General features: G+C 43.2%; 1 protein-coding gene across 5 annotated transcripts in view; it reads left to right on the top strand.

The window, feature by feature from the left end:
- Positions 1–19421, top strand: part of SNTG2 (syntrophin gamma 2) — a 407561-nt gene that overhangs the window by 272562 nt on the left and 115578 nt on the right. For 4 of the 5 annotated variants that reach the window (XM_054677652.2, XM_016946061.4, XM_054677650.1 and 1 more), the window contains exons 10-12: positions 4823–4952; positions 6670–6708; positions 14280–14396. In XM_054677652.2, coding sequence (XP_054533627.1) covers positions 4823–4952; positions 6670–6708; positions 14280–14396 — 286 coding nt within the window. The remainder of the gene's footprint in view (positions 1–4822; positions 4953–6669; positions 6709–14279; positions 14397–19421) is intronic. The other variant, XM_054677651.1, reaches the window with a different exon arrangement.

The following is a 19421-nucleotide window of genomic DNA, read 5'->3' as shown; positions in this document are numbered from 1 at the left end:
TATATTTTTCTAAATTGTACTAAAAAATAATATACTACAGAGACAGTTTTAAAATAAAATATGAACGAAATTTCAAGATTTTTTAAATTCTGAAACATACACGTTCTGTTTTTGTCTCATGAGTACTCATAATTTTCAGTCATGAGCTAAAATACACACACATGCACACACACACACACGCACACTCTCCTTATTTTCCAAAGCATGAAGGCTTAAAGTTAAGTAAACAGGCATGTGTGCAATGCACACCTTTCCTCCCTGTTACCACAGGCACAGAGGGAGGTGGTGGCCAGAGCCAACAGGGAGTGACAGGCTGTGGTTGTAATGAGGGCCACCAGCCATCATTTATGGATGAAAGCTTCCTTGGTTAAATTTTGTACGTTCCAATGTATTTATTCTTTAAAAACTGGACAGCTTATTAAAAAGGCGATTTACACATTTTGACTTTCTCCGGCATTGAAGCTTTGACGAGCAATTAAGAATTCTCAGTTTTTAGGGTCAAATTTTATAGTTACTGGAATCCCACAGCACAAGGGAAGCAGAAGGTTGGAAGAGTGGTCATTGGTAGCGGATGTAGCAGGGGTCTCGGTTTGGGGCTTTAATAACAACTGCTAATGCTCTGTGATTGGTTTCCGCTGAAACAGATGATTTGAAAAAGGGTCAAATCTGTTGAGGTGTGTTTTGTGACAGGAAGATTCCCAGCGGTGTGGGCGGGATTCGGAGGCCTTTCTGCATGTGGACAGGAAGACCGCAGCGAAGGCAGGCAGTGTGACCGTGCTGGGCTGTGGGGCTTTTCCGGGCAGGAGCCGCAGGGTGCAGGGTTGAGGCTGGCACTGAGCCCACAGTCAAGAGCGCAGGAAGAACGGCTTAAACAGACTGGCTGTCCTCCACAGGAGGTGGAGACCTGAGCACGTAACTTCAATTCCTTAATATCCTAATACGTTAAGACGTGTGCTTTGAACGTTATTGGAATAAATTTATTTCTCTTAGCCAAAAACTGAATTGATTCACTTTCTAGAGTATAAGTTTATTTTCAGTTTTCTCTTTGGAATTGAAAAATTCTCTAAGGGCACGAGGAAACCCTGGGAGGAGGGTAGACTTTTCAAAAGTGCCGACACAGTCAGTGCTTGACTTCCCCATGGATGGCGAGTGTCTGGGAGCTGGTTTGGTTTCTTCTTGGGGGACCCCGGGGTGCCAAGCGCTCTGCCTTCACTTGGTGTGGCTTTGCTTACAGCAGCTTCCTACAATCTCATGTGTGTCCATCAAAGAGCATGTTAGCTCCTGAGCAGCAGATGCTCTGTGAATTTTAGCTCCGATAATGACCTTGGCCACGTGAACACCATCCTAAAAGGCCTGAGCGGCCACCATGAGGCAGGTAGAGAGGCCGGGTTCCAACTGTGAGCCGCGGAGGAAACTCGGAGGAAACCGTGAAACTCGGAGGAAACAAAGGCCCAGAAATGCCCTGGAAGAAGCGGCTCCTGATCTTGCATCCAGAAGTGCCCGAAAGCAGATTGCGTGACTTACACTAGTTACCCGGCTTCTATAACAATAAACCAAACAGTGAACCAACAGTGAGCCACGCTGTGAACTTTCTTTCCCTGTTTCATTAACATGTTAGTATCTGCCATCAGCATTCATGTCAACAACTTTCACAGTTTCTGTTCATTTGATACTTAATTTGTATTGCTTTCTTTGATAAATTACAGACTAATAATGTTTATATGGTACTTACGGTCTTACAAATAACTTTGTTTCAGTTATCCCATTTGTTACTCTCAGTATTCCTATTTTGTGGTACGGTTGGCATTTGAAGCCCATCGTACGGACAAGGAAAGCCCAGCTCAGAGGTGAGATGTCCAGCCTGCCTCATGAAGCTATGGCATAAACGTGCCTGGACTGCAGACACCTTCCTTTTCATTGCAGGACACAGCCGTCTGCCCCTCGTGCGAGTCCGTGAGCCTCTGGGGCTCCACGTGCATTCACTGCCTCAGGGGGCAAAGCTGATGATCTTTCTCAAGACCACAGCATCGATAAAGGGTCCTTCATGGAGCCTGGGTCCACTGTCTCTACCTCACATCTTATTCCTGCTACATCAATGATGGTGTAAACCTCCAAAGGCAAAGTTAGGACTCTGGACTCAGATTCCTTCTCACCACTGACTTTATGAGGATGACCACAGTACTCACCCTGCTGAGAGCACCCAGTGTTCAGTCATCCATGCATTTGGTGCATACGTCACCAACCCTGAGAATCAGGAAATGCCAACTCCCTGAGAAGACACTGTCATTAGTACATGTGAGCTGGAGCCAAGCGGTGACCACGCGTGTCCTTCACATGCCCTCACGCGCAACCAGGCACCCCCAATTCATGAGAGGGGAGACCCCTGCCCCCATGCTGCCCTGAGGTCCCTGCAGGCCCCACCAGGCACCCCCGATTCATGAGGGGGGGACCCCTGCCCCACGCTGCCCTGAGGTCCCTGCAGGCCCCACCAGGCACCCCCGATTCATGAGAGGGGGGACCTCTGCCCCACGCTGCCCTGAGGTCCCTGCAGGCCCCACCAGGCACCCCCGATTCATGAGAGGAGGCACCCTTACCCCCACGCTGCCCCAGGATCCCTGCAGGCCCCCTAGTCTAGCTGGATCCAGGCAAAGCTGCCCCTGGCCCACACTGGCACCACCTCCTGTTCCTCCCCAGGCCTTTGGAGAAGAACAGGCTCTTCTGAAAGAATAAAAGCGTAGAGCTCTGAGATGGGGAAAATTGGAGGATGGGACACAGGGAACTTTTGAGGATTCTTCTAAAGTCTGTTTTTGGTCTGAGAGTTGGTTGGCCAAGAGTATGGAATACATGACTCTTTATCGAGGTGTTCACTGGTGAGTTGTGTGCGTGTGTGTGTGTCCTGTAGCTCAACGTAAAATATGCCTAAAAATAATAGTCTCTGACCTCTTCATGTGGGGAGCCAGGGAACTTGGCTGTCATCCGCAATAATCTACTTGACCCAGCTGTTTGTTGACCACTAGATTAAGGTCAGCCTTGCTTTGTATATGTCGCACCAGTTAACATGAACAAATGAGAAATGATGGCAATGAACCCATTTTTAGTTAGCACTTACTTTAATAAGAATTAATGGATACTTGGACAAAAGTGTAGATATAAGTCTGTCAATATTTAATAAGCACCTAATTCATGTGGAATATTACACAATCTGCCTAAAATAGTCTCCCAGCATTTTGAAGTGTAAAGATTAATTTATTATAGCAGACATCCAGGACCAAAGGCCCCACAGGAAGCGATGGATCCTGAGGGACAGGTGCTCCCCAGGAGGACCAGGAAAGGTGATCAGAAAGGGCTGTGCGAAGGTGGAGGCGGAGCTGCCTGCCCTCCCCATGCGGGGGACCTGCTTCCTCTGGCTTCTTCCCCTCTCCGGCTCCACACAGTCACCTCCACCTTCACCTCTGTCCTCCTGCCAAGTCAAGAGTATCTTGTTCATCGCCATCAGGCAGAATATCAGCCACAAGTAGATAAACCTCACATTCTGATTCAAGAAACACTAATTAGGATGAGAATGACCCCTAGACAGGGATGTCTGCTTTTTAAAAGAATGACTTTTAAAATAGCAAACTCTGGTCTGATAGATTTGGCTCAAAAATATGCAGAACTGTGTTATACCATCTCTGTTTCCTACCCCTTCTCCTACACACCCCACCTTGCCTAAGAAAGCAGCGATGACACTCACATTTGAAAGATTATTAGAACATAGCTTAGTGATGACTTATTTTTCTAAAAAAAATGTTTGCTTTGTTCTGTATTTTATCTTCAGTTAGCTGCTTGAGACCATGGAGGTATTATGAGTCATACACATTAATATGCATTGTTTTCTTTTTTTCTTTTTTTTTTCAGATAGGGTCTCACTCTGTTGCCCAGGCTGGAGTGCAGTGGTGTGATCTCGGCTCACTGCAACCTCTGCCTCCTGGGTTCAGGAGATTCTCCTGCCGTAGCCTCCCGAGTAGCTGGAGCTACAGGTGTGTGCCACCATGCCCGGCTAATTTTTGTATTTTTCGTAGAGACGGGACTTCACCATGTTGGCCAGGCTGATTTCAAACTCCTGACCTCAAGTGATCCACCTACCTCAGTCTTCCAAAGTCCTGTGATTATAGGCGTGAGCCACTGCGCCCGGCCAATATGCACTATTTTCTTAAGAAAAAGTCTATAAAAGTGTACATGACATTTCTCTTTTGCAAATAGGCATATGTAAAGTATGTTTTTAAAAAATGTTGCATGACAGGGAAGAACTACTGAATTTGAGACGGTTGGTTGTTAATACTTTGCCATGATTGAGTTCTCAGCAAGTGGAGTGTCATGGAGCAATGGAAGGGGACTATGTTCTCCCGAAGCTCCCCTGTCAATCAGAAGCACACAGGTGGTCCTAGAGAAGGGTGGATGCTGAGTGCAGAGGGTGCCTGGGCTGCTCCAGCCTCACCCCATCAGGAGCTTTAAGTGCTCCATCCAAAGGGTCTTCGAAAGAATAACCAGTAAGAATCCTGCAGACAATAACTCCAGAATTTCAGGAGCACTGTTCTTTCCTTGACAAAGTGCTTTTCATGTTTCATCGAATTAGAAGTAGCTCCTGTTACCAAGGGAATTCGGGGTTTGGTCTTGGTCTCAGCGAGCCTGCTGACTGTACTGAGGCGCCTGAGGAAGTGGTGCAGTTGCCCCGTGTCCTGGGTCCAGGGTAGAGCCCTGCTGAGCATCAGCCTTGAAACTCACGGAGGCAGGCCCGCTCCCCTCGCTGCAGGGCCTCCTGGACAGCTCTCTCCCTCCCCAGGTGGAACGCGTTCGAGGTGCTCGCCCTGGACGGAGTCAGCTCTGGGATCCTCCAGTTTTACACAGCCCAGGATGGCACCGACTGGCTGCGGGCGGTCTCAGCCAACATCAGGGAGCTGACACTTCAGAACGTGAGCGCACGGTGTTTCTGAGTCTCTGCTGATGCTCATTCGTGCATGAAAAATAATGGAGACATCATGTTTCTGATGATTTATGATTAACCCGAAACAGAAAATCATGTACTTGTTTCAATGTGTCAAATCTATGTCTAAAAATATTAAAAATTAAGCCATCAGAATGTTTCCAAATCAAGGAGTAAGGCAATGTCTGACAGCTGAGAATTTCCCATCTGGTTTTGTCTTCCTCCTCCCCTCTGTCTGCCTGTCTCTCTCCCTCCCTTCCTCTCTCTTTCTCTCCACACACATATACAGAAATAGTTATATGTCATAATTTTATATTTTACCCAAATGCATTGATACAGTGTAACATTTTGAGTTGGGGAAACCTAATTGGGTTAAAAGCATAATTCTCCCAAACATTATGAAGATTTAGAAAAAGGCATAATTGAGCAAAAACATTACTTCTCAAATTTGTACTGCAGTCCCCCAGAAACGAAAAAGTATTCTGTCCCCTTAAGTGATGTTTGATATTAAAAGTCAACAGGATTTTAAAAATTAAAGAAATGAAAAGAGATGGGGTGGGAACGAAGACTCTATGACACGGGCGTTGCCTGGAGTGATGGGTGCCTGGACTCGGACATGGAGCCGTGGCCGCAGCCCTGGCAACTGTGGCAGGACTGACCCTGCCTGGAGGCGGCCCTGGACCAGCCTTGCTGCCCTTGCTCCCTCTAAGCTGAGTTGCCCTGTAATTGCACTTCGATCCCTGCTCTGTTCCTTCGCAGCCTGAGGCTGCAGAGGCTGGGTCCAGCTTGCAGACTGGCCAGGCGTGGCCCACCCTGCGGCCCTGCAGATGCACCCACCCTGCCCCTGCCCTGCCCACCACCTCACGTCTCCCTTGCAACCTCCCTTCTTCCTGTGGCTGCAAAACAGAAGTTAACCTAACACTGGGGGAAGCAGCAATGTGTGACATTTCTCCTGTGAAGACCTCAGGGGCTTCCTTTCTGCAAGCAGAGAAGGAAGTACCAGGACCTTCCTAACATTGTAGTTTTCAAACGCAACACTTTAAATTCCAAAGTTATCTCAATAAATAGGGAAGAAAGGATGGTGCTTGACTTATATTTGCAGAAATGTTTGTGACGAGGAGCGCCCTTCAGTTCTGTCATTTCACAAATCAGCCCTCATAGGCAGGGCAGAGAAGTCAGACACCCCAATATTTCAGAAGAGAAATGTGGACTCTGAGCCGCCTCCCGGCTGTGTGGCTGTGGGCTGTGGGAACATTATGATTCTGCACCTCCACTTCCTTGGTGAAATTTTGGAAAACAACATCTACCTCCATAGGTCATTGGGAGAACTAAATAAAAGAAAGAATATCAACTGTGATCACCGTAATTACCATCACAGTAATACTGACTCTCACAAGGTTATGTAGAGCAGAAATCATTTCCTCACTTTTCTCAGATATTGGAATTTAAGCACCTGCTCTTGAAGTGTAACTTCACTTACATAAATGCTGATATTTGAAAAAGAGGAATTGAAGTCTGCTAGTAAAGTTGTTTTCTACTGCTGCCATGTTTGTATTGACTCTGGCTAGGTCTTCAGATAGGAAATATGTCATTAAAGAGGCCTGTTTCCCAGGACAGAGCGTGGCTGATGACTTCCAGCTGTCACTCAGGTGAGCCATCCTGGTGTTGGTGGCTGTGGCCCTGACTCTTCTGCCTTCTCTCCACAGATGAAGATGGCGAACAAATGCTGCTCTCCTTCCGACCAGGTAGGGTTTGTATTTTCTGCTTCATGATGTAACACATCAGGTAGGGTTTGTATTTTCTGCTTCATGATGTAACACATCTCGAAAAGCAGTCTCTGGTTTTTTGAAATTTGATTTGAAAATGTTGATAGGAAAACATTAGCACATTTCAGACTGCATTTGGTGGTCTCTGCCCTGCCTGTTAATTCTATAAAACTGCTCTTTCTGTGGGAATAGCATAGGTCATTCTGATCTCCTGTGTATAGATTATTTCTCTATTGGCAGTTATGTTTTGTAAAGAATCATGATTTAAATGATGATTTAGATATTGTTTAAACTGAGAAGGGCTTTGAGATGACACACCTGTGTAATTTGAAATTTTAAGCATTATATTATTTTCTTAAATAAAATCCTTACTAGGAAAGCTTCATTCTCAGGAGGGCTTTGGCCCAGTGGGTGTTATTGCCAGTGGGTAGGATCCTGTCATCCCCAAATCCAGGCAGTTTGTTCACCTGGAGCCCAGAGCCCTTAATGTTGTCCTGGATTCAGGATAGCTACCTTTGTAGCCACCCTCAGGGCTGATTTTCTGCTCACTTCCCAGGTCTATGAGTACTTAGGAAAACTCTATGGTAATCAAGCTGTTTCAATATCAGCCAAATCAGTTTTTAAGCCACTGTGTTATTCTTCTGTTTCCTTTATAATAAACTTATGATTTAACTTGTAAGGGAGTATGTTATTTATAGTTCATTCATTTTCTGGTTATATCTCTTAGGGGCGTAAGGAAGCATGCATCATAGCCTCAAGTTAAGAAAACTGAGAAAAACATGTTCGCTTTGCTTTAAATAGCGCACAAAAGACTCTAAATAGTGCTTAGCAAGAATATTTGAATTCATGATGGAGGAGTTTGGAAGAGCAGGTCCCCTGCCTATGAAACATTTACTAAAACAATGGGAAAATAGGGCTGTGTTTTAAATTAAACCTCTCTAGTCAACATTTCTACATTAGAAAAGAAACACTAAGAATAAATGGTTCTTCTAACTTTTATCTCTTTTAATATTATTCTAAAATTACCATCAACTATTTTTGTTTACATAGATATTTTATGATTAATATTTCTATAAATTCTTCAAATTAATATAGGATTCATTTCATATTCTTATACATAAAATATCATTTCCCTACTATGTGTTTTTGAAACAGAAGTTCTGAAACTTTTCCACAAAGTACATATCTCTCTATGGTTCACACAGGAAACAGCCTTTATCAAGGCTGGTGGGACAGTGGGCCAAAGTTTTGACATGATCTCTATGAATAATTTACCATTTTGAAATTGCATCTTATTCACACACTCAAAATTAGCAAAATGTTTCCTGAGATCCTCTTTATGGCAAAGCTGAGACTCTCCTGAGATCTTAGGAGGAGCCGTAGCTTCTGGTATTTCTCAGTGTTGGCTGCTTCTTCCCTGTTTCTCAGTTTGTTCATCATGAGGACAGCCGTCCTCTCCCGACCTTCAGAGGGGTTGTCACCTTGCAGACAGATCCTTGATGCTAAACAGTGATGTCCGCAAGTGGAGAGCATACGTGGGAATGGGCAGCATTTATGGACTTGGCCTTTACGTGTTTCAGAGAAATGCTGACTTTTGTAGCTATACTGGAATTACTCCTCGTGTTGGAAAGAGCACTGCTCCGGAGAGGAAAGCATTTTCTTTTTTTTTTATTATTATTATTATACTTTAAGTTTCAGGGTACATGTGCACAACGTGCAGGTTAGTTACATATGTATACATGTGCCATGTTGGTGCGCTGCACCCAGTAACTCATCATTTAACATTAAGTATATCTCCAAATGCTATCCTTCCCCCCTCTCCCCACCCCTTAATCCTCCTTATCATCAACTGACAAGAGAGAATGATGAAATAATGGTTCAGAGAAATGTAAAAACCTGTAGGGAGCACAGTTCCCGCTATGGAGCACGTTGAAGGAGCATCTTCCAGAGACCTCAGAGGCAGTGGGCGGCCTTGTTTTTGCTTCATCTCAGTGAAATTCTCCCACATGTTAAGCCTTGTGTATTTCACATCGATCTTGGTGGCCTTGTTTGACAAAGCAAAAAGCCAAAGGCAAACCCTGGACCTGATAACCCTGACCAAACCCTTCTCTGGTGTTGTAAGTTTAACAAATTCACTCCTGAGGCTTAATTTCTTTATCTGTAATATAAGAAAGTTGTACTGGGTAATTTAAGGTCCTTTTTACAACCTTAAAAGTCCTATACAACTTTGAATTTACTTAGCAGCTTGTAGTAGTTTATTTGGAAATTGATCTTAGAGCTGAGCTTCATTATGTAGGATGATGAAGAACTAGCCCTGCTATATCCGGATGCGTTTTTGGTGGAGGATGGTTTCACGTTTTCTCCAAAAGTGGTGTGCTTTGTACAAATGTTAGGAGTTTAAATTTAAGACATTAGGCCCTTTAAAACAGAAAGAAAAATTTTTCTCACTCTGAACAATTCATTCTTGATTTTGGTATTTAATAAATAATTGTGAGATAATTGTTAATGTGAAAAATGCGAATTTTATGTGAAAAAATTTTATGTGAAAGGATGAATAAAGGTGTTTAACAACCAGTGAAATTGGCAAACAAAAACACACGAAAAACAGAATTAGGAGAATACTACAAAAAGCATAATGCATGCATTTTTAGACTCTCATATCTGGTATATAAAATAACCAAATAATTTATCATACAAACTAGAGCACTTTTGTCTGGGACAAAGACTAACCTGAAAAATTACCAAGATAACTGCAAACAAACATATGCTCACCCCACCAAATAGCAAGCAGCCCTATTTCTTTCCAAATTAAACTTATTTTTTAATAACCTGAATTTTAATTTAGGTAGTTATTGATGATGCCTTAATTGCCAAATCTCCCTGACCCCCTGCAGAAAACCCTAAATAACACAGGTAATTCTGGCTTTTTCTATCTGAAGGAAAAGACCAGCTGCATGTTATCATCTGGTGGACACTTAACTAATTATCTTGACTGATGAGGTGAAAAGAAGAGGACTGTCTTATAGAAATGGTATCAGAAAAGATAAAAAATATATTTCTTTATTATAATGGTTATGACATCTTAATTTTATTAAGGTGGTACAGTCAGGGAGATATTTCTAAAAGTATAATACACACTTCTTGGAATGTGTTATTAGAAAATTCATAATGTAGAAGATAAAATTAGCTTTGCTTAAAATTATTTATGAACTGCATATACCTAAGAAAGATTTGGAAAGCATCTGATGTTTCCAACAATAGCAAAGCTATAACGTATTTCTTTGCTAAATCTAGCATAATTCAATTACTTGTGTGATTTAATTAAGCTCACATGCAACTAACAGGTATTTCAGATTACTGGCGGTCTATTATTGCCATCTTGGGCCAGCAGTAGCTCTTTATTCACTCCTTAATACATAACTCTCCTTGAACTTTGTGCCAAACACTGTGTCAACCCGATATAGAAAAGAAGAAGAGCCCAACACTGTCCCAGCCCGGGGGAAGAAAGAGCGAGCAGCCCTGGGGAAGGGAGGTGGGTGTACAGCTCATGGGGCCTCCCAGGTCTGGGTGCTCGGATTCCAGCTGGTACCTGCAGCTCCTCAGAAACAGAGTAACTCTGCTCAATCAGAATTAGATGGTAATTCCACCCCTTGATCAAGTTCTCCTCCAAAAAGAAGGCTTGCTGCTGCCATGCTAGAAAAAGAATCCCAAGTTCTCTATTTTAGCCAAGATTCAAGAATGCATACTTTCAACTTTCTACTCTCCCTGGATCTACCTGTAATGTAAATCAATCTCTCACCCACCTGTCCTCTGTATTTAGATATTCCTGAGTGTTACGGCCGTTAGATTAAGTTCCTGCACGTCAGTTTCCTATTCATAGTTCATCCCTTGTGAAATCTAAATTGCAGTGCATGATTAAGTGTTTCGTGAACAGAACGAGTAAGATCAGGGAAACTCGACAGTATGTGAACACATGATTTAAAAAATGAGGGAGCCGAGGCGGGCAGATCACGAGGCCAGGAGTTCAAGACCAGACTGGCCAACATGGTGAAACCCGATCTCTACTAAAAATACAAAAATTAGCCAGGCGTGGTGGCACGCGCCTGTAATCCCAGCTACCTGGGAGGCTGAGGCAGGAGAATTGCTTCAACCCTGGAGGCGGAGGTTGCAGTGAGCCAAGAGCGTGCCACTGCACTCCAGCCCGGGCGACAGAACGAGACTCTGGCCTGGGGCCAGGGTGGTGGTGGGGGTGACTGGGGAAGTGAAGGAAGTAAAACCAGCAGAGTTTGCCCTGGAGGCAAAAGAAAAACATCACTTTAAATCTCTCTACCCCGTATGAATCTAATTAGGCTTTGACCCTTAGAATTTCTCATCAGAACTAGTATTTGTTTCGTGAATTTTAAAGACTCTCAGACCACATTGGCAGGGACCTGCAGAAGGGGATGTGTTCGCCATTCCCTCGTTTTTTGTTTCGTTCTTTTTTCTGGATGTGATTATTCTCTACTCTTCCCTCTTACTAACTTTGTGATTTGACGAGGATATTGGTGTGACTCCTTGTAATAAATATGGGGTCAAACCAGACTTTTTGTGCTTGTTGCTGATTCTTAAAGGTTTGCAGGCCGGGCGCGGTGGCTCACGCCTGTAATCCCAGCACTTTGGGAGGCCAAGGCGGGAGGATCATGAGGTCAGGAGATAGAGACCATCCTGGCTAACACGGTGAAACCCCGTCTCTACTAAAAATACAAAAAATTAGCAGGGCGTGGTGGCGGGCGCCTCTGGTCCCAGCTACTCAGGAGGCTGAGGCAGGAGAATGGCGTGAACCTGGGAGGCAGAGCTTGCAGTGAGCCAAGATTGCACCACTGCACTCCAGCCTGGGTGACAGAGCGAGACTCCATCTCAAAAAAAAAAAAAAAAAAAAAAACAGTTTGCAATAATTTAGAACTCAGGCAATTTCCTACATTTTCTAGAAATTCTGGTTCCACACTTTGATGCTAATCAGTAAAAGAAAGGTCTTCCACTCAGCCATCCTGACAAATACAATAAGCTTGTTTTTGCCTGCTGCAGTTATCCAGCAGCCAGCTGCTCCGAAGATTTAGAATTGAAGATATGGTCATCATTGTTTGTGAAACCTCGCCTAATAAGGCCATAAAAAATGATGAGTTCATGTCCTTTGTAGGGACATGGATGAAACTGGAAATCAACATTCTCAGTAAACTATCGCAAGGACAAAAAACCAAACACTGCATGTTCTCACTCATAGATGGGAATTGAACAATGAGAACACATGGACACAGGAAGGGGAACATCACACTCTGGGGCCTGTTGTCGGGTGGGGGGAGAGGGGAGGGATAGCATTGGGAGATATACCTAATGCTAAATGACGAGTTAATGGGTGCGGCACACCAACATGGCACATGTATACATATGTAACCTGCACATTGTGCACATGTACCCTAAAACTTAAAGTATAATAATAAAAAAAAAAGGAAAAAAAAAAAGAAATAAGGCCTCCGCAAGAGCTTTAGCAAGGCACTCAAATGTGCGTAAGATGACCTGGGCAGCCTGCTCAGGGCCATGTGCCTGGTCTTCCTGGAATGTGAACTCTTTTCTTGCTGAACAAACTGCCTGCATAATATTCTTTTCATGACTGTGTGGAAGCCACTGTGTTTGCAATTAATTGTTTTTAGTAACTATGCTTCAAATGAATCCTATCTTAAACTGTACAAATCACTGCACTTGTGCAGTAGTGAGCTGGAATTAATCACGCATTGAATTCATGTTAATTATGGAAACATCAAGCGTCTGCTAAATTTGCTAGAAAAAGATGCATTTTTAAATGGAGGCTTTTATGATTTACAGAGTATAAATGCTAGTGTTATAACCAACAAAAATATAAGTATGTGACCCAACCAGACAAAAAAGGAAAAAATCTATTAGGTATTTTAAAATAGTCTGTGTATTTGGTTTCAAATTCAGACACTGGAGGAGTAAATTACACATTAGTGGCTTTTCCAGGTATGAATGTCCCCGGCCTTTGCCCCCAGCTAGTGCCTTACGAGGGATTCCTATGGTACACTGTGAAATTCCCGTAATTCTCACGTGAGATCTATAATTCTACCCGTTTCATGATGGAAAAAGAGAGCCTTGGCAATGTTAAATGTGCTTTGCTGGGGAGGGTCTCGGGGAAATAAAGTCGTCCTGTGTTACTGTAACATTAACCCCATACCACATCTATGTGGTTCCTGAGCCTCCATGGGACGTAAGTATAACCCACTAGGAACTTGGAAGTTCATGATCCAGTGAAATATTTGGGTTACTTTGAAAAGCCTTCTAAATCCAGAACAGTCAAGAAAGACAAAACTAAAACGTTTAATGCATCAGGGGATTCGTATTCAACACTGAAAACCATGATGATGTTAGCTGTTTGGCTACGCGCCCCCGCCCTGCAAGACAGTGCTCCTAATTTTCTTTCCCATTGCTAGAAATACCGTTTGTAGAAATCTGATTCTGTCCTCTAGCATCTCGACTTCCCAGGAAGTCTCTCCAGCTTAAGAGTGAAGACCTTCAGTGGTTTATCAAGTAAATAACAGAAACAGGATGCGCCCGCCCTGGAGCCGGCGCCAGCTGTGACGGGACTTACCCAGGTGGCTCCAGCAGAGGGCACTTCGTGGGTGCATGGGGCTTGCACACTTGAGGGGTGTCCAGGTCCCAGCTGGTTCTCAACTTTTAATAGCTCATCGGTCAGTGTCATTTGGTAAAGTGGTTGGGATCTCTGTGATAACTTATTTTTATTTTTTAAAGTTTTTAATGCTAAGCATATGTTAATAGGTTTTCCTTGAAATAGAATGAGAAAATGAAAGAATTATAATGAATTTACTCCTGGTACTTGCTACAAAATATGTCACATTAAAATTTTAGATAACATGGATTTTTCTTTAATATTAGATTGAATTCATGCACTGAATTCTTAAATTGGATTACTATTTAAATGTTTTTGAATCATATTCTGATTTTGATAGGTTGGATTTTATATCATATGGCTCAAAATATTCACTGCTCATTGTAAGAATCTAATATTTTACATTATTTCATTGTTGTTAAGAAGTTGAACCATAAAGAGAAACAATTATTTTTCCACATATGCCAACTTCTATGTTCACTATAGGAATGAAAAATATAATTAGCTGTTTTTACTACCTCATAGAAAAATCTGAAATACTAACTTCTAATAGAATATAATTTAATGCAGTCGTTTTAAAAGATAAACCAACAACTCTAAGGCAGCTGAGAAGTCCATTGGCCAAAACTGAAAGTGCTCATATATAAAACCTGGTTCAATGCAAAACTGAATTTTTAATTCAAGATGTGATTCATTCCTATTGTGTGAACTTGATTTGGAAACTTGGACATCTCCACGTTTCTCCCGTCTCCTGATTCTGGGTGTGTTGACCTGGTGGGATCACGGCTTGCTCATGTGCTTAACTCTGCTGCTGTGACAGTATGCCCTCATTAAGGCTTGGTTTGTAATTTTCAAAGGTTTCCCTCTGCAGGTTGTGCATATGGGGTGGGTAAATGAGAAACTCCAAGGAGCTGACTCCTCTCAAACCTTCAGACCCAAGTTCCTAGCACTGAAGGGCCCGTCCTTCTACGTTTTCAGCACTCCTCCGGTAAGGATGCTTTTGACACTCCACAGGGAGGGGCTGCTGGGAGGGCTATTCCTGTAAGAGGGGGAAAGCTACATCTGGTGTTTGGAGGAGGACAGACAGAGTGCTTGGTCCTGCCGTTTGCTGTTTCTACATGGTTGGAAAGGATTCTGCTTGTAGATTGCTTATTTCTTGCTCCAAATTTATAAATTAACCCATTTCTTTCTTTAGTTCAAATGGCCATTAAGATATTGTAGAGCTTATTCCTTCCTCAAATTCCAGCTGGTTTGGAGGTGGGATGCAGAGGCTCTGTGTCTCAGAGGATCAATTATGTAGTTGAAGAAGCCAAGAAACATACAAAATACAACCCTCTTTTTAGACGTTTCCAATTTCTAAATTTTAAAAGCTTTTTTTCCCTGATGTCTCCCAAGTTTTATTTAAAAAATAAGCAGCCTGCTTTAGTGGGGTCCATAATATAAATTTATGGCTGAATGCTATAGTTCTGCAATTTCATTTTCCAGTGCCCACCGGTACCGTTCTCCCCAAACTGACTGAATGTAATGTATAATGTCTAGAAGTTTATCGATTTAAACAGCTTTACTTTTGAGAGTCTGACCATCAGAACTGCAAGCAAACTAAAAACCTGAGAGCTTCAGGTACCTACACATTTTGGATGCATGTCACGTGCAGTGTTCATGGGACTTTCTTCCATTAAAAGGAAATGAAAAGATAAAACCAAGTTTTACCTCCAGACATCAAGACAGTAATACCCTGCCTGTCTTTTCATTGATAAGGATGGCTTTTTAAGTAAGCGTTTTACTTGAGAATAATTTCAGATTTATGGAAAAGCTGCACATTCAGTGCAGAGAGCCCCGTCTGCCTCCACTCAGCTCCCCTGATTTACACGACTTACGTGGCCATGGAGCATCTGGCAAACCACCATTTGACAATGATGCAGCATTACTAACCACACTTCGCCCTCCAGTCAAACTTCAGTTTTTCTACTAATGCACTTTTTCTGCCCCGGAGATAACATAGGATATCATATTGGCTTTAGTTGCAAGGTTTTGAAATAAACCAGCACTTTGTGCTTACTGCACCTAAATGTTTGCATGAATAATGACTGAATTCCCCTCAAAACAAATATAACCATGTTCTTTAACATTTGCTGCTAATTTGCTCCATATTTTCAAATTCAAGTCCCAGAGGTGAACCTCTGATTGGCTGGGCTGATTTTGTTTTTGAGCAGAGCTAAGATATTCATGCCAGCTCATCTCAGAGGTATTGAAAGACTCGGAGGAGGTGGCTGGCACCGCATGTACCCAACCTGGACCACGTACCACTGACACTGGAGATGCATGAAGGGGCTGAGGTGTCGGAGGACTTCCATGGACCCATATCACTCCATGTGTTACCTGTGTGGCCTGTTTACCAGTTGGCCTTTTATGGAACTCAGAGATTCTTCAAACCCTAATAGGCAGACCCTAATTCAATAACCATTGAATAGCAAGGGTTTAAAACAGTTAGACAGGTTTCTTTGCCGTGGGTCTTCACGGAAGTTATGTCCTGCCTTGGGATGCTCCAAGTGCTGGTAGCATCCAACTCATCTCAGCAAGGCCCGGCTGGTAAACTGATTGCAGCGTCACAAAGTGTCCCTGGAATTGCTAACTTGCGTAAACTCCTTTGTAGCTTGTAGTGCACTTCTGTCCATTGTATAATTTGATTCTTGAGACAACCGAAGGCCCCTCATTTTAGTGATGAGTGCCAAGAGCACACAATATCAGAGCTCCATCTTGATACATCGTAACTGTTTTATCATGGAGACCTATTGTAATATAAATCGATAACTAAAAATAGGTATTTTCATCTTAGCAACACATTGAACAGCCACATTCACTTGCTTTTGTTTTCTCATTTGAGTCTTGCTTTTACAGATGAAGGTCGTGTGTAAATAAAATAGTAAACAAATATACTTGACTGAGGATTGTTTTGGATAATTTATTTAAAATCCTCTCTTAATAGACTGTGGGTTGTATTAACTGCATTTAATGCCAGAATATTCTTACAATGTACTGAAAATCCAGAGTGCAGGGAGTATACTCTCTCTGGTCTTCTTCCCCGGTGGGAACCACCTAAGTATTTGGCCTGTCATTGTTCTTCTTGATACCTGCTCTCATAATTTGTTTGAAACTGGCTGACTTAACCTGAAAAAAGTAATAAATACAAATAAGCAACTTTCCTTCAGTATTCATTTGTATTCTGCTTAGTTGTAAATTATGAGACCCTGACTATGTTTGATTTTGAAATAATTCTTTTAAAGAAATCCTAATGTATCTAAATTTTAAGTTGTGCTTCTTTTTCTTCATACCTGCTGTGGTTAGAGAGTCCATTTCTTATTTTAAATGCAGTTTTGTTTTGTTAAAATGCAGGCGAGTCTTCCCTCAGGGCCCTGAGGTTGCTGCCACTCACACTGGCCGGGCAGTGCAGCATTTGCAAGGGACAGAGAATCATTTCCTGGGGGTCTGAAACCAGGATATGGTTGTGGAGAGTGAGGGCTGAGGAGGGCGCATGGCACTGGGGTGGGGACCAGGAACCTGCCCAAAGCCACAGGAGCAGCCGTGCATGCCGGGAAACCAAAGTCACATTTCCACGTGTCCAGGAAGGAACTGGAAATCGCAAACTCCTCATTCACGTAGAGGAAGTGCCCACACCTTAGCCTGCTGGGTTGGCGCTTCCCTCCCCCAGGGCTGCCAGCCTCCTGCCCCTTCCTCTGGCCCACAGAGTCCGTGCTCTGTCTCCGCCACCTGGCTTTGCCATGGTTTGTTAGGGTTTCTTTCTTGGTCATTTAAACTATTTGAAAACAATAAAAAACTAGCAGACAAACCCTGTATGTTTCCTCTGGCAACATCTGCTTGTCCATTCCAGATGCTGCAGCTCCTCCCTCCATATCTCTCCCTGTCTCTCTGTCTCTCTCTGTCTCTATTTATATCTCTTTCTATCCCTCTCTCTTTCTCCACCTGTCACTGTCTTTGTCTCTCTCTGTCTGACTCTCTCTGTGTCTCTCCCTCTGTCTGACTCATCTCTCTATCTCTTTCTGTCGTCTCCTTCTCTGCCCACTCTTTGCTCCTCTCAAGGTCTCTCTCTTTCTCCATCTGTCTTTGTCTTTGTCTCTCTCTGACTCTATTTCTCTCTATCTCTGCCTTTCTCTCTGTCTCTCCTTCTCTGCCCTCTTTGCTCCTCTCGAGGTCTCCCTCTTTCTCCATCTGTCTCTGTCTTTGGCTCTCTCTGTTGGTCTCTCCCTCTCTTTGTCTTTCTCTGTGTCTCTCCTTCTCTGCCCACTCTTTGCTCTTCTCAAGGTCTCTTCCTTTACTTGCTTTCCAGTCCCTCAGAGACAGTTTCATCTTTGGTGTGGGAAACTGTGCCTTATCTTGTATTCATGGCCCCTTTCTTGTCTTTTCCTATAAAAGTTATCTATCATCTCTTTCTCCTTCTGCATACACTCCGGAACATTCCTAGAACATGATTGTTTTCATTAACTTCTTATTTCTAGTAATTTCTGCAGAAGATGACTTGGCACCGTCTCCATTCTCTCTTCAGAGCCATCAGCAGGGCTTCTTTCCATCATTGTGGTTCTGAAGGCCTCGCTATTCCTTGTAAAGGGTCAGCGAGGACCCGAATGAGCCTAGAGAGTAATTCTCAAGATTTAGTAAACCTGTGAAGTTGAATTAGCCCCAGATAGATTTACCATTAGGCTGCAATTTAAGGAAGCTGGATGTTACTCTAAACTGTATGCATCCATCCAAAATGGTCATTGACAGTTTAGCTGCCTAGATCTCTGAAATATTAAAATTTTGTTATCCTCAAGTAAGCATAGTTTCATAATTTAAATTTTAAGTATAAATATATAACTGTTAATTACACCAATATAGACTGCACAGTCTGTGAAGCTTTTGAGTCTAGTAGTGCTTAGGAAGCTCACATAGACCCACACACATGCACACACCACACACACCACACACCACACACACCACACGCACACCACTCATGCACACACCACACACACCACACACACACCACACAAACCCCACACACACCACACATGCACACACCACACACACATCACATGCACACACCATGCACACCACACACACAACACAAATAGACACACACCCCCCACAGGCACACACCACACACACACACACTACACGCACACCACATCTGCACACCACTCATGCACACACCACACACTTACCACACGTGCACACCACTCATGCACACACCACACATGCACCACACATGCTCACCACTCATGCACACACCACACACTTACACATGCTCACCACTCATGCACACACCACACACACGTGCACACCACTCATGCACACACCACACGCACACCCCATGCACACACACCCAGACCATGGTGTGTGGATGTGAGAGGAGGGACTCCAGCCGGCAGTGATGCTCCCATTTGCTGAGATGGGAACTGTGGGATGTACTCATTGGTGAGTGCTGGATCTTTGTAAGTTTGAAATGTTTAAAGATTTCCAAAGGGAGGCTTTTGAGTAGAGTTAGATCCACCAGGCTTGAGTTCAGAGACAACAACTGGGCAGCCATAGAAACTCTGGAGGCGCCCAGTACGCAGAGAGCTCCCGATGCTGCGAGGCTGCAGGAACCGTGAGTTCATCTAACTGGATCCTTGATGATCCACAAGAAAGAAGCCACTCATTTCTTCTGGATCTGGATAATTTGTACTTTTTCAGTGGTAATCAATACCAGTAATGCACTGGAGAGATAAAAAGGTGCAGGTTTTTATGAATATTCCATCCAAAAGTTAGATTGATTTGACTTGTTTTATCTGTATACTTCCCGATGACTTCATATAGTTTATAAATTTCTAGTGGTCTCCAACTGTCATTACTTAACGTCACCTGTAAAATGAGAATAGAGGACTGTAAATGCCTACCTGAGAGGGTTGTAGGGAGATTAAGGAAGGATGATTAGTACATTATAAATATCATACAATGGATCACTGGTGTGGAAGTTTTC

The sequence above is a fragment of the Pan troglodytes genome, chromosome 12 (genome assembly GCF_028858775.2).
Source record: "Pan troglodytes isolate AG18354 chromosome 12, NHGRI_mPanTro3-v2.0_pri, whole genome shotgun sequence".
Taxonomy (NCBI): domain Eukaryota; kingdom Metazoa; phylum Chordata; class Mammalia; order Primates; family Hominidae; genus Pan; species Pan troglodytes.
This window is presented reverse-complemented; position numbering and strand designations above follow the sequence as displayed.